The following is a 13,281-nucleotide window of genomic DNA, read 5'->3' on the forward strand; positions in this document are numbered from 1 at the left end:
GAGACACATCTGCAGGACAGCGGGAGAGGTCAGAGGTCACAGGGGTCAGAGACACATCTGCAGGACAGCGGGAGAGGTCAGAGGTCACAGGGGTCAGAGACACATCTGCAGGACAGCGGGAGGGGTCAGAGGTCACAGGGGTCAGAGACACATCTGCAGGACAGCGGGAGGGGTCAGAGGTCACAGGGGTCAGAGACACATCTGCAGGACAGCGGGAGAGGTCAGAGGTCACAGGGGTCAGAGACACATCTACAGGACAGCGGGAGAGGTCAGAGGTCACAGGGGTCAGAGACACATCTGCAGGACAGCGGGAGAGGTCAGAGGTCACAGGGGTCAGAGACACATCTACAGGACAGCGGGAGAGGTCAGAGGTCACAGGGGTCAGAGACACATCTGCAGGACAGCGGGAGAGGTCAGAGGTCACAGGGGTCAGAGACACTTCTGCAGGACAGCGGGAGAGGTCAGAGGTCACAGGGGTCAGAAACACATCTGCAGGACAGCAGGAGAGGTCAGAGGTCAAAGAGGAGAACGGCAGCGGCCAGGTAGGGACGAGACACACACACACGAGTCATTTGAATGTATTTGATTCCTCTGAACTGATTCATGAGTCATTATGTCCCGTGTCTCTAAGGCCACACCTGATCTTCTGAAAGGACGGCGAGAGCTTCCGGATCAGCTCGATGAGGAAACCGCTAAACTGGTGATGGTTAACTACCTGAAAGAAGGGTGAGAACGAACCCTAGATCCTGTTCATTCAGCTGCTTTAGGTACTGTTATATGATAAACACATGGGATTCTCTGAAATTAAATACTGTATGTGGTGTATGGTAATCATTAGATGATAAAAGTCTCATGCTTCTCTGGAATCTCTCGCGTCCCAGAAAGCACGGCTCCTCCTCATTCTTCTGATAGTGATGTGTTTGTTCAGCTGGATGACTGTAGATGTGTTCAGCACATCAGAGGAACCTGAAGGAGAACTGATCCTGAGGAACCAGAGTGATGGGTCTGAACTAAAACCGCTAGCTCAGCTGAATCGTCATTATTTACTGCCCTCATGTCGCTCCAAACCTGCATGACTTTATTAGTTCTGCCTCAGAAGAAATAAACACAGATGTGCTGAGGTGTCACTGCCGCTCTTCCAAACTCACACAAGCTTTCTGTCACCCAAATGAAGTTATAATTCAGTGGGTTTGGAGCGGCGCGTGAGTAAATACTGGTGCCGTGACTCTAGCTGTGTCTCTGTGGCTGCTTTCACTCAGGTCCTGTGAGGGTGAAGCCATTATCAGGCAGAAGGTGGAGCTGATGTTTGACAAGATTCCCCTGCTGAAGTTCAGTGCACTGGAGGAGGTGAGAGACATTTACCTTCCATCACAGTACCGTAGTACATTCAACTGCTGCTGTTCTCACTCAATTCAAAACAAACTTTACACAGTTTCAGTGTCGTAATTATAACTACATTAATAAAAATATAATGAAATCATTCAAACTTAATGGCATATTGCAATAAGTATGATGAAATGGAAGCATAAATTAAAAAAAGATGTGTATTTATTTATTATAAAAATAAAAAGGATATGAAAAAAAATCTATATATAATAAATTGTGTCAATCAATAAATATAAGCATGATAAAATATATTTGCATCATTCATCATTCCATAAACTATTTTAAAGTTGTATTATATATCTTTATTTAATCTCGTGTGTAAAATCTCTCTGTATGTTTGTGAGGTGTTTGATTGATCTGCACCTGTTGTAGATGGAGTGTGCAGCTCCTCTGGTGGAGGTGAATGATCTTACAGACAGAAGGGCGGCGCTAGAGAGACACCTCACTCTCTTACAGCAGCAGCTGCAGGAAGCCCAGCAGGTGACGGTCATATATGAGCTCAATCAGTCAGTCTGTGTCCCGTCTGACGGCACCCATCTCTCTGCAGAGCAACGAGAGTCTGTCTGAGCAGAAGGAGGAGAGAAACGCTGAGCTGAGGAGACTGCAGGAGGCGCTAGAGAGGAGCGAACAGGAGCAGATCATCATCCGCCACAAACTCACAGACATGGAGAAAGAGCTGCAGATCTCCCTGGACCAGTGAGTAGAGCTCTCTCTCTCTCCCTCACACACACTTATACGCGTGTGTGTGTGTGTCTGAGTGTGTGTGATGTGTTCTCCAGACTCCTGCAGGCCAGAAGAGCTCGTGATCAGTGTCGTTCTGATATGAGGGATCTGCAGCAGCAGCTGTCTGACATCCATGATGAGTTAGACAGCACTAAGAGCTGCGAGGCTGGAGAGAGAGACCGGCTGCTGCAGGTATGACCTCTGACCCCTTCACTTCTCATGGCATGCTGTGTGTGAGGTGAAATCCTCTCTGTCCGTCTCTCAGGATCTGTGTCAGCTGCGCGGGGAGTTCGAGGCCCTGCAGCGGGTGCAGGAGGACCAGGAGGAGGCGCTCCACCGGCGGGACCAGGAGCTCAGAGTCCTGCGGGGGGCGCTAGAGGAGGAGATCTCTGCTCACGCCAGAGATGTGGAGGTGCTTCAGCACGAGCACCAGCAGGAGATACACAGACTCCTGGACGCCACACAGCAGGCCAAAGAGGCACGTTTCTATGTTGTGTTTCAGTTCAGTTCACCTGTATTTCATGTACTTTTGAATGAAAGCTGCCTTGATGTCCCTCCAGAGTGTGGCTCTGCTGGGTCAGAAGGTCCTGGAGGTGGCTGCAGAGCAAGGAGCCGGTCAGACGCTGATCTCAGAGCTGAAGCAGACTAAAGCAGAGCTCCAGCAGAAGATCTGCACTCTGGAGCAGCAGATGTCCTCCCTCCAGCACCTCATCCAGCAGAAACAGGAGCAGGAGACGCTCCTCACAGCACGCGTGGAGCAGCAGACGGTGAGAATCTGCTCGATCTCCTGATACAGCTGCTGTATGAAGAGTTCAGCTTTCACTAGCAGCTGTTTCCTGATGTTCAGATGGAGAAACAGAATCTGGAGGAGGAGCTGAAGGAGGTCAGACAGCAGGAGGAGGACATGTGTGGAGCCAACCGAGCCCTGATGAGACACCTGGAGGACACGCAGGTACCCGTCCGTCTGTCCGTCTGTCCGTCTGAGGTGTTCATTGTTGAACTTATTTATTAGGATTAGTCCCTTGAGATCTAACATCTCGTTTTCGAGGGTGTCCTGAAACACAATATCTCACAATCACAACGGAGTAACATGAAACACAAATGAACAATACATCCATAAACAACACACACACACACACACAAAGAAGAGGCACCACAAACTTGAAATAACTAGAAACAAATATACAACAAACCCTAAAAAAAAAAAAAATTTGGAAGTGAAACAGTTGTTCCAGTTGTTGAATCTGAGTGACACACACTTGCACGTTGTCCTCATTAGCACCAACAAGCTGCTCTAAGAAGTTAACTTGATCTCCTAAAGTGCTTAAAGAGTTCTGAATGCTGTTCAAACTGCTCTGAATGGAGTCTGATTTTTCATCAAAATGAGTCAGCATGTCAGTCTTTATCTGTTGAATAGCATCCCACAAAGTTCACATCGTAATATGCCGCTTATCCATTATGACAAAGAGCAGAAAAACTTGCAGGTGTAAACAATTATCTGCTTATTAAAAAATAACTCAAAATGAAAGAAAAACAAACATGTCGATTCACATATCTTTACAGAAAACGTACTATTATAACGATCAACAAGATTAGTATTATGGGGCATACATGCCAAACACGGGGCATCGCGTCTCTAGACACGAGCGAGGATGTGTCTGATCCATAATCTGATTGCGTCTTTACATTGACTTTGTATGTAATCTACTCGCGCTAATCGTTGAACTTGCGTTAAAGCCATGATTTATCTTTCCGTCTGATTGATGGCCATCAGCAGTTGGGTAGAAGACAACACATCCCATCATTCCACACTCCTGCTTAACGTCATCAAACCACGCAATTGTTATTGTTTTGGTAGTGCACCATCTAGTGGCAGGTCCTCCAACCTGTACCTTTAAATAGAAAAATAGTGTGTCAATAATACAAAAGGACAATAGTAAACACTGACTTTTCAGTTTCATCATTGAATTCAGAGATGATCATGAAGCTCTGTTCGGTTTAAATAGTATCTGTGTGATCAAGTCGATGATATTGCTGGATATTAGTAAAGTCCTCCTGGAAATATTCTGTTCACCTTCCTAGAGGAGCTGGATTGCCTGCGGTCCTTCTGTTACTCAGGAAAACAGAAGTTTTTGATTATTTATGACCCTACAAAGTCCCCCTAGCAGCGTTGGCCACACCTAAAGAGGAAAAAGGTGACACAGTCCATGAAAACATGATTCTGTTGTTTGCAGATGTCATCTTCAGACGTCTGGTCCAGATTTGTTCCAGCTGAATCTGTTATGTCTTTGTTCTCCTTTTATGTCCTGCGTGAGAGATGTTCCTCAGATGGTGTTGCACCCTTCATAGATGTACAAATCATCCATTGAATACTTCACTCCTCCACAAGAGCAGACACTGAAGTGGCGTAGAACCCCAATGTTCCTCTTTCTGAGGCAGAACACAGGATGTGAACTTGTGCAGCTGGGATCCTGTGATTTTAAAAGATCATATGGCACAACAAACAGCAAATGAATACATGGCATTTGTCATTGGTCAGAGGTTTGATGTGGTCAGATTGAATTTGTCTCAGACAAAAAGCCCTTAACTTGATTTACTTAAAAAAGATGGTCAAAGTGAGAACAAAAGCTAATCTGAAAAACTCTTACACTGACACTTTTTTTTTGGAAACATTAAAATTATGATAAAATCAACAATTATTGATTTCATCAGTAAGAGTATTTAACAAAATATTTAGTGTAACCAAATACAGAAATTCAATTGTCCAAAACAATAATTGAAACTAAAATGAATTACAAACAAAGAAACGTAAATCAAATTAGTTACATGATATATCAATGAAAATATTTGTACTTAGGGAAGAATGATAAATACTAATTTACATCTGAAACTTGGAAAGATAAAGAAATTAGTGATTAGGTAACCCCAAAGAAACCAAAACAAGCAATAATTGAGTGAAATTCACAATTATAATACAGTTTATTTGAGACAGTTTAAGACAGATGTCAATTTGACTGTGAAGATCAAATGGTTTTATATGTGTGTCTGTATTTAGCAGAAGTTATGTGTCAGTGTAATCATGCTCCAAACAAAGGTGAGGAAGTTTTACAATTGTGATGCAAATTTAGTCCTGTAATAACTGGGAGCCAGTCTGAGAATGTGAGTATGAGGTGTGATCTGGCTCAAAGTGCTTCCACACCAATGTTTTTTTTTGTTAAGGAGCATGATATAGTGGAAAGTTCAGAGGTATTGGATCCTGTTGTGAGAAAAGCATTTTAAGACAATTGTGAATCACACTGTGGCCACATGGCAATTCTATGCTCCTGTACATGGCTTAACTGCAGCTATGTGGAAAATAGCCGAGTGTACCACTCTCTACAGATAAACTCAACATAGACACACATGCAACTTGAAATTGCTATTCAATTCCAGTATTACAGTATTTTCCAATTTTACACAAGACACACGGTCTAGAATGCATAGTATCTACAACATTTAACCAACATTTTTTCTCACACTTACAGTAAAGCAGTCATTTTTTAAAGAATATACTCAACTAGTCTTTGTGTACTGTACATGTAGTAGCACAAATAACTAAAGTGTGTTCTATGTGCACAATGTCTTAAGCACTATTACAAATTTGAAAATACAAACAGCATAACTGAAATTTGGATGTTTCCATATTAAACACATTGCTATTAAGCTGCTAACCCACTAGCAAGTGAAGTCAGTAGAAGAAGGCCTTGCATGAACAATGCAGTCAACTCACTAAGAGTTTTACCCGCAAATGAGCATTGATATCTGCCTTTAGAAAGTGGTTTCCTATCTTTCTGAAAATAAGGTGGAGGTACCACTACCCAGTGACCGGCATTTTTCCTCTGTATGGCCTATTTTGTGACAGGAATTACAACCCCCCCCCCCAGTATTCTGTTTTATTAAAACAATTATGATAATTTTTGCATTTAGATACAGAAGAACTTTGCCTGTTGAATGTTAAAAACAAATGAACAAACAAAAGATTTGTATCTCCATGTCTGCCATGTAAATCAACTGTTCCTGCTCATCTCCTGACTGAATCTCTTCTCTCCACTTTCTCATTTCACAGATTCAATTATTAGATCTGTTAGCATTAATATTTTATACTTAGATTTTTTTGGGGGGATCAAACTGTAACATTGTGTGTCCTAACCAGATGTGATGCGATAAAAAGCATCTTTTCCATGTAGTTTTTGCTCTAACCACCTGCGATAGTGACACTTGAGAATAAGCTACACAGAATTATGCTTTAGAATTTTTTTTTTTTTTCTGCAACCTGGCAGCAGGAACAACATACAAAATATTACAGTGATAATCTTAGGTAATGATTATGTGCTTTATTCAGTGTTAAATGTGTCTAATGTAAGTTTGAATATTATTTTGACAGCATCACTGATTATACAGTTGTTTACAATCACTTTGCTACTATTTTCAGAACCTTGATGTCATTTTTCAAAACTCTAGGCACAAAACTCAAAACGGTTATCACTTGTAACACAGGATGTCTAATGTTCAAAACATTGCCTTGCGCATTCACATCTTTAAAGAAATCTTGCACTTGCACAATCATTGGTTCAAAACACAAATTTACTGTGAAATACCATTGAAACATAATCATAGATCACCCACACACAAGCAACCGATAGTTTCACTCTGTCATTGTTCGTAAAATCATTAAATATTGTAGAACAAAATAGGTGATACAGGTTTCATTATAGTACTACATGTACAGTAAATACATCTCTGTAAAAGTACTGCAGTAGTAGAGAGAATACTACAGACACAGTGGAATCATTGAACAAAGTTTGTAATATATTGATGCAAAACACTACAGTACAATCACACCATATGTTTATTTGAATCAAAGCAAACATAATTAGCTATGAAATAGAAGAGAAAAGACAGTACTGTAAAACACCAAATGCAGTTGTTCTCAACTTGCTTGCTTGTATTGTAAGAAACAAAACAGGAATGATTACTGTGCTTCTACGTTGTCATCAACTCTGTGTTGTGGATTTGGCCACAGGTTCTCATCTACATCACAATGGATGTTTTCATTAGCCAAACATCTTGGAAAAAAACCTTCGGGCATGACGAATCCAGGCCTGACACTGGTCTGCTGTGATGTCATTGCAGGCGTCATCCATGGCCTGGAGAAGAGTGACTTGTTCATGAGGGTGCCCATCATGAACCTTCCATCTCCATGCGGAGAAAATTTCCTCAATTGGGGTTAAGGAAGGGAAGTAGTCCTATCATACACTTTATCTCAAGTCTTGATGATTTATTACCCTGATTTATGGCCTGATTTATGGCCGTACAGTCCGTGTAGATTGACAGGTAGTCAGAAGTGTGCATGGTCAGTTTGGATTGATTTATGACTATAAGGCCTGTCAGTCAAAGCGGTTGCCATGCCACTGGGTCCTGTGACCCTTGAATGACATGGCAGAGGTGTGTAAATCAAAAGATCAAAGAGATCTCAGATTTGACTTGTGTTGTGTTTATTACTGAATATATGATGGTTGTATCTGTAACCAGAGCAGTGGGGGGTTTCTTATGATGGTTGTATCTGTGACCAGAGCTGTGGGGGGTTTCTGTGAAGTCCTGTTGTTCACACCTAGAGACAGTGCCTACATCCTGAAACTACGTTTTAAATAGGGGTTAAAGAAATAGTGATTTAAACAGAGAAGGCATTCTGAACAATCCTGTTACAATGGCTGCCGCTGCTCCAAAGACTCCCAAAACCACTAGAAGAGTGATGTGTATTTCACCAACAAGAGGGCCTGTTGAAATGAGAAAGGAACTGACTTTTGCACCAAGGAAAAAACAAAGCGTTAGTTTGACAAAGTTTCTTCATGAAGAGATTAATATGACGACTCGTGATTTCTCAATGTCTGGTGATCGTGTCGGAAGATTTGTGTTTGACAAAGTGATGCGTACCGTGAAGATCTATGCTATGGATGTTGAAGACAATTTTACAACGCGTGAGCCGTGCCTGATTTTCCCTGACAAAGACTGGTGGTTATTCTACAACTATGTCTGGAGAGATTTGAATGACTGTGGTGATGATCCGTTGTACATTGCAGAATGGGATGGCATAGTCCCTGACACAAGATTTAGAGTGGTTGCGGATCACAGTAAAAAGTTTCCTGATGACTGTGTTTACATTTTCTGCTGCAATGACAAGACAAAGATCCGTGAGCATGTGTGGCCTATACCTGAAGCTGAGCACTACATGCACTATGACATGAAGTTTTTGTTTCAGTGGAAAGATGTTCATATAATTGATGATGTTTTTACATCTATTGACAAGATGTTTAGATGGTGTGATATGTATGATCGTTACAGCTCCGTAAAGATGAAATTGTTCCACCCTGAACGGGGCGTTTCCAAGACAACTGACCAGTTCTTATCCCCACCCACATATTACAGCCATTAAGAAAAAGTCTGCAGATCGGTACACTCGCTAGATTCATTTACCGTCATGTCTCAAGAATCCACGTCAGCCTGCTGCTACAGCAACACCCCCGAAACCCTGCCTGCAATGCCTGACGACAACGCTACGACTCTGGAGATCCTCCCACAAACCCATGACAACGCCTGGCTGGATAACTTCTGCATGGAGCTGGGGTATCACAACCTGACGTTTCTTACAACGCCTTACGGTGCTAACGGTGCTGTAGCTGGAGCCACGGTCTGTGCCAGCTTCGACGACATAGACGGCTGTATTCGCACTGATGCGTTTAAAATCATAAAGGCAACTATTGTAATTCTGTTGGAACACCTAATCAACAAAAAGCTTAAGGAACTCTGTCTGGGGTGTGAAGTTGATCATCCTAGTCAACTTAGACACTCCTGTTTGTTTGAACCCTGCGCCTATTTCTTTGATGCTTACTTTGACGAATTATCACGTAACCTGGTAAAGCCTGAGCTTAAACACATCATAGCTCAAGCATTAAACCGATTCGGTTTAAGGATTAATCCACAGAGGGTCCAGGGCTCGGTGGACTCTATTTTGTGCGAATTGCGTGACGAGGTTTTCATTGTGGAGAAGCTTCGCGAGATCAGAGAAAAAGTTGTGGATGTCGCCAGTGAACAGATTGTCTATGACGCAGTGGACTGCTGGAAGGGCGGTGCACACATTGAACAAGCGTAACAAGGCCATGGGGAACGGATGGTGTGTTAATGTACTGACTAAATGTATATTTAAGCAGCGTATTAGATGTGAAATGACCAACTTGCTGTACAAGATCATTGACGACAATCCTGGTGTATCCTTAACAGTAAACGGATGTGATGTTGATGCCAAACGTTTTACAAACCTCAGGAAACAAATGGAAATTGTAAGAACAATGTCAAATGAATGGACTGATGTCATGCGTATGTGTATTAATGCCTGTGAACCGATTTCTGTAACTATCAGAAAAATACTGGATCTAATGACTGATTGTGGTAACAGTATAAGAATTGCTGATGTTTTATGCCTGTGTACATATGTAACAGACCTATGTGTGATGCTGATTTCAAGAAATGATCAGACTAATGTTTGTGAGATTATTGAAACACTGGTTGACTACATGATTGAGAAAAAAATTGTAATGTGTGTAAAGTTTCTTCAGTACCTTGACAACGTTTGATAAATAAAAAACCAATTCACTTAAAGCAGATGTGTTATTCTTTTGTAGACTCTGAGGGGTGATGATATGTCTGAACAGATTCTGAAAAATATTTACTATAACCCTTCTAACCCTGGTTCTTTAGGGGGTAAAAGGCGTTTAAAAGATGCGGTTTTAAAGGAAACAGGCGTTCGCTTATCTGATAAACAAATTTCAGACTGGCTAGCCGGGGAGGATGCGTACACATTACACAGGACAGCACCTCTAAAATACAAAAGGAACAGGGTTTTTGTCTATGGTATCGACATGCAGTTCCAGGCGGATCTAGTCGATATGTCGGCATATGCCAAGGATAACGACAACAATCATTTTCTGTTGACATGCATAGATATTTTCAGTAAATATGCTTGGACATGTGTGTTAAAAAACAAGAGTGGTGTTGAAGTGGCTAAAGCTTTTGAATCCATATTGAAAGAGGGGAGAGTCCCTCAGAAATTACAAACAGATAAAGGAAAAGAGTTTTTTAACAAACATTTCCAAAACGTAATGAGAAAGTACAACATCTTACATTTTGCAACAGGTACAGAGTTAAAAGCTAGCATTATTGAGCGATTTCACCGCAGCTATAAGGCCCGAATGTTTCGATATTTAACAGCTACAAACTCCAGACGGTACGTAGACATACTTCAAGACCTCACAGATGGATACAACGCAAGCTATCACAGAAGCATCAAGATGAGACCGATAGACGTATGCAAAGAAAATGCATCGGAGGTGCTACATAACTTATATGGGGGTATGGGTTCACACAAAGTCAAACCTGTATTTAAGTATAAGATTGGTGACACAGTAAGAATTTCTAAAGTAAGGGGACCATTTGCAAAAGGATATGAGAAAAACTATACAGAAGAGTTTTTCACTGTAAAAGCATGCATTCCGCGAGATCCCCCCGTCTATAGACTCTGTGATTATGACGGAGATGTTATCGATGGGGTTTTTTATGAGGAGGAATTGCAAAAAATATCTGTGAGTACAAACAAAACATTTAAAATAGAAAAAATTTTGGACAGGAGACGAGAAGGCAGGTCAACAAAGGTTCTGATCCAGTGGCTAGGATGGCCTTCAAAATTCAACACATGGGTGAATGAGAAAGATGTGGTAGATGTGCAGACGCCATAAAATGAAAACACACATAGATGTGTGCGCATTCGTTTAAAAAACAATCATGTCTGAGGGTGGTTTTTACTTGACGCTCCCCTGTAATGCGTCGCTAGCCGTTTATCCAGAAAATACTATTTCTAGTTATAGGACCATGCTGGCAAGAACTATAAGCCTAAAAGGTGAATGGGAGGTCGGCTTGATCGAATTTGAATTCCCCAAATCATGGTACACATTTCCAGAGGAAGACGGTGCATATATTATCACACAGGACGATGATGGGTGGAAAAAGTCTGACCATCATGTCGTTGGCGAAGGGATTAAGATTCACATCAGCAATGGAGCTCAGACCATATCAAAGCTATGTAACACACTAAAGACTGGTTATTACGAGGATGTTCTATTTCTGATTAGAGAAATCAACACAACTTTACCTCCAGGGACGACCCTTGGCTACGATCATGTAAAAAACAGAGTCTTTCTAAAAGCCCCTCCGAAGATATCGCTGACGTTTTATGGGAAGCTTGCTGTTATATTAGGGTTAACCCCCGGAGTCGCTATAGAATCCGCAAATACCGCTAATGAAGAAGAGTATGGCCGAGGAATCACGGCTGTGACGTATGCGCCGTATCAAGCAGACATAAACGGTGGTTTCTACAGCCTGTATATATATACAGATATCATTGAATATCAATCAGTTGGTGATGCGCACGTCCCACTACTGAGATGTGTACATATAGACGGTGAGAATAATAAGATTCTCAGTGTTAGATACGATAAGGCACATTACGTACCTGTCAATAAAACAACCATCACAGATATAACTATAGAGGTAAAAGACGATCAGAATCAAAAGGTGCGTTTCACTTACGGCAAGGTGAGTGCTAAGTTACACTTCAGACCCGTGAAACAGGGATTATTTTAAAAATAAATAATGCCCTATTCTAACCCGTACAAAATGGATCCTGAGCGTTACGTGGCCTATTACCAAAATCAGGCCGGTAATGGCCTTCCTGGTTATGCAGGGGGTGGCGTTATGTATGGAATGGGTCTAGGTGGGCTTTTCAGGGGTCTCTTTCGAATGGCCATACCATTACTAAAACGTGGATTCAGTATTGCAAGACCACATCTTAAATCAGCTGCAAAAAACATACTAAGCAATGTTGTTAGCAATACCCTAACACACTCCTTTAACAATAACAATGCTCAAGACGGATCGGGGCTAATGGTGATGTCTCGCAAAAGAACGTCCAGGCCACCGGGGTCCAGAAGGAGTGGTCAAACACAGAAGAAAAGAAAACGTATCCCTAAGAAGACCTCAGTCGCAAAACGCAAGCGCAAGGAGACAGCAAAACGTGTAACAATCGCAAAGCCGAAGAAATCTGTCAAAACAATTTTCTAGATCATGGCATTACTACATAACATGTCGGAAGAATGCATTAAATCTGAACTCGATCTGTTCACAGTGCCTCTGACACAAACTGCTGTTGAAAAAAACACCTATATAGAGATACCACCATTATCAGCGATTTCGGACACATCGCCTTTGGAGTTTTTTATTGCAGGAAATGGGGCAGATTATATCGACTTAAACAATGTTTTATTATTTTTGAGGGTCAAAATCACTAATCCTGATGGTACAGATATCGCAGATGGAGCACCAGTGGGCCTTATCAACTACGCAGGGGCAACAATATTTTCACAGGTTGACGTGTCACTGGGGGACCGTTTGATATCACAGAGCACAAACACCCATGCTTATCGCTGTCTTATTGAGTGCCTTCTAAATTATGATAAACATACCCTGGAAACACTTTTCTCCGCCGGGTTGTTCTATAAAGATACAGCAGGCCACATGGACGCTGCGGACCCTGCAGGAGGAAATCACGGTCTGACAAAGAGAGCGGCCTTTACCAACGCTAGTAATGTTGTCGAGCTACTAGCACCCATTCACAGCGATATCTTCTTTCAGGAAAAACTGATGCTCAATGGTGTCGACATTAAAATTCGTATGACACGGGGTAAAGATGAATTCTGTCTGATGAGGAACGATGCTATCGCCTACAAGCTAAACATCCTGTCAGCCTCGCTATTTGTGAAAAAAGTTAGCGTCTCACCCGCCGTGAGGCTAGGGCACGCACAAGCGCTGCTCTCAACCACCGCCAAGTACCCTATCGACCGCGTTTGTGTGAAAAACTTTTCAATCCCTCCAGGCTCACGAGTCTGCAATCAAGAAAACTTATTCTTAGGAACTCTTCCAAAATCTATTGTTCTAGCCATGGTTGACAATGATGCCTTTACAGGATCGTATAATAAAAACCCATTTGCCTTTAAAAATTATGATTTAGAATTTTTATCTATTTAT

The 13,281-nt window shown here is 41.9% G+C and overlaps 1 protein-coding gene across 4 annotated transcripts in view; it reads left to right on the top strand.

The window, feature by feature from the left end:
• Positions 1–7,463, top strand: part of LOC113067298 (trichohyalin) — a 9,102-nt gene extending 1,639 nt beyond the window's left edge. For 3 of the 4 annotated variants that reach the window (XM_026239694.1, XM_026239697.1, XM_026239695.1), the window contains 10 exons: positions 1–542; positions 632–726; positions 1,260–1,347; positions 1,759–1,866; positions 1,934–2,082; positions 2,166–2,301; positions 2,375–2,587; positions 2,670–2,876; positions 2,957–3,061; positions 4,194–7,463. The exon at positions 1–542 is cut by the window's left edge. In XM_026239694.1, the coding sequence (XP_026095479.1) occupies positions 1–542; positions 632–726; positions 1,260–1,347; positions 1,759–1,866; positions 1,934–2,082; positions 2,166–2,301; positions 2,375–2,587; positions 2,670–2,876; positions 2,957–3,061; positions 4,194–4,274 (1,724 nt within the window). In that variant the 3' untranslated portion in view covers positions 4,275–7,463. Of the gene's footprint in view, positions 543–631; positions 727–1,259; positions 1,348–1,758; positions 1,867–1,933; positions 2,083–2,165; positions 2,302–2,374; positions 2,588–2,669; positions 2,877–2,956; positions 3,639–4,193 lie in introns of those variants that run through there. The other variant, XM_026239696.1, reaches the window with a different exon arrangement.
• The last annotated feature ends 5,818 nt before the right edge of the window (positions 7,464–13,281 follow it).

The sequence above is a fragment of the Carassius auratus genome, chromosome 50, assembly GCF_003368295.1.
Source record: "Carassius auratus strain Wakin chromosome 50, ASM336829v1, whole genome shotgun sequence".
Taxonomy (NCBI): Eukaryota; Metazoa; Chordata; class Actinopteri; order Cypriniformes; family Cyprinidae; genus Carassius; species Carassius auratus.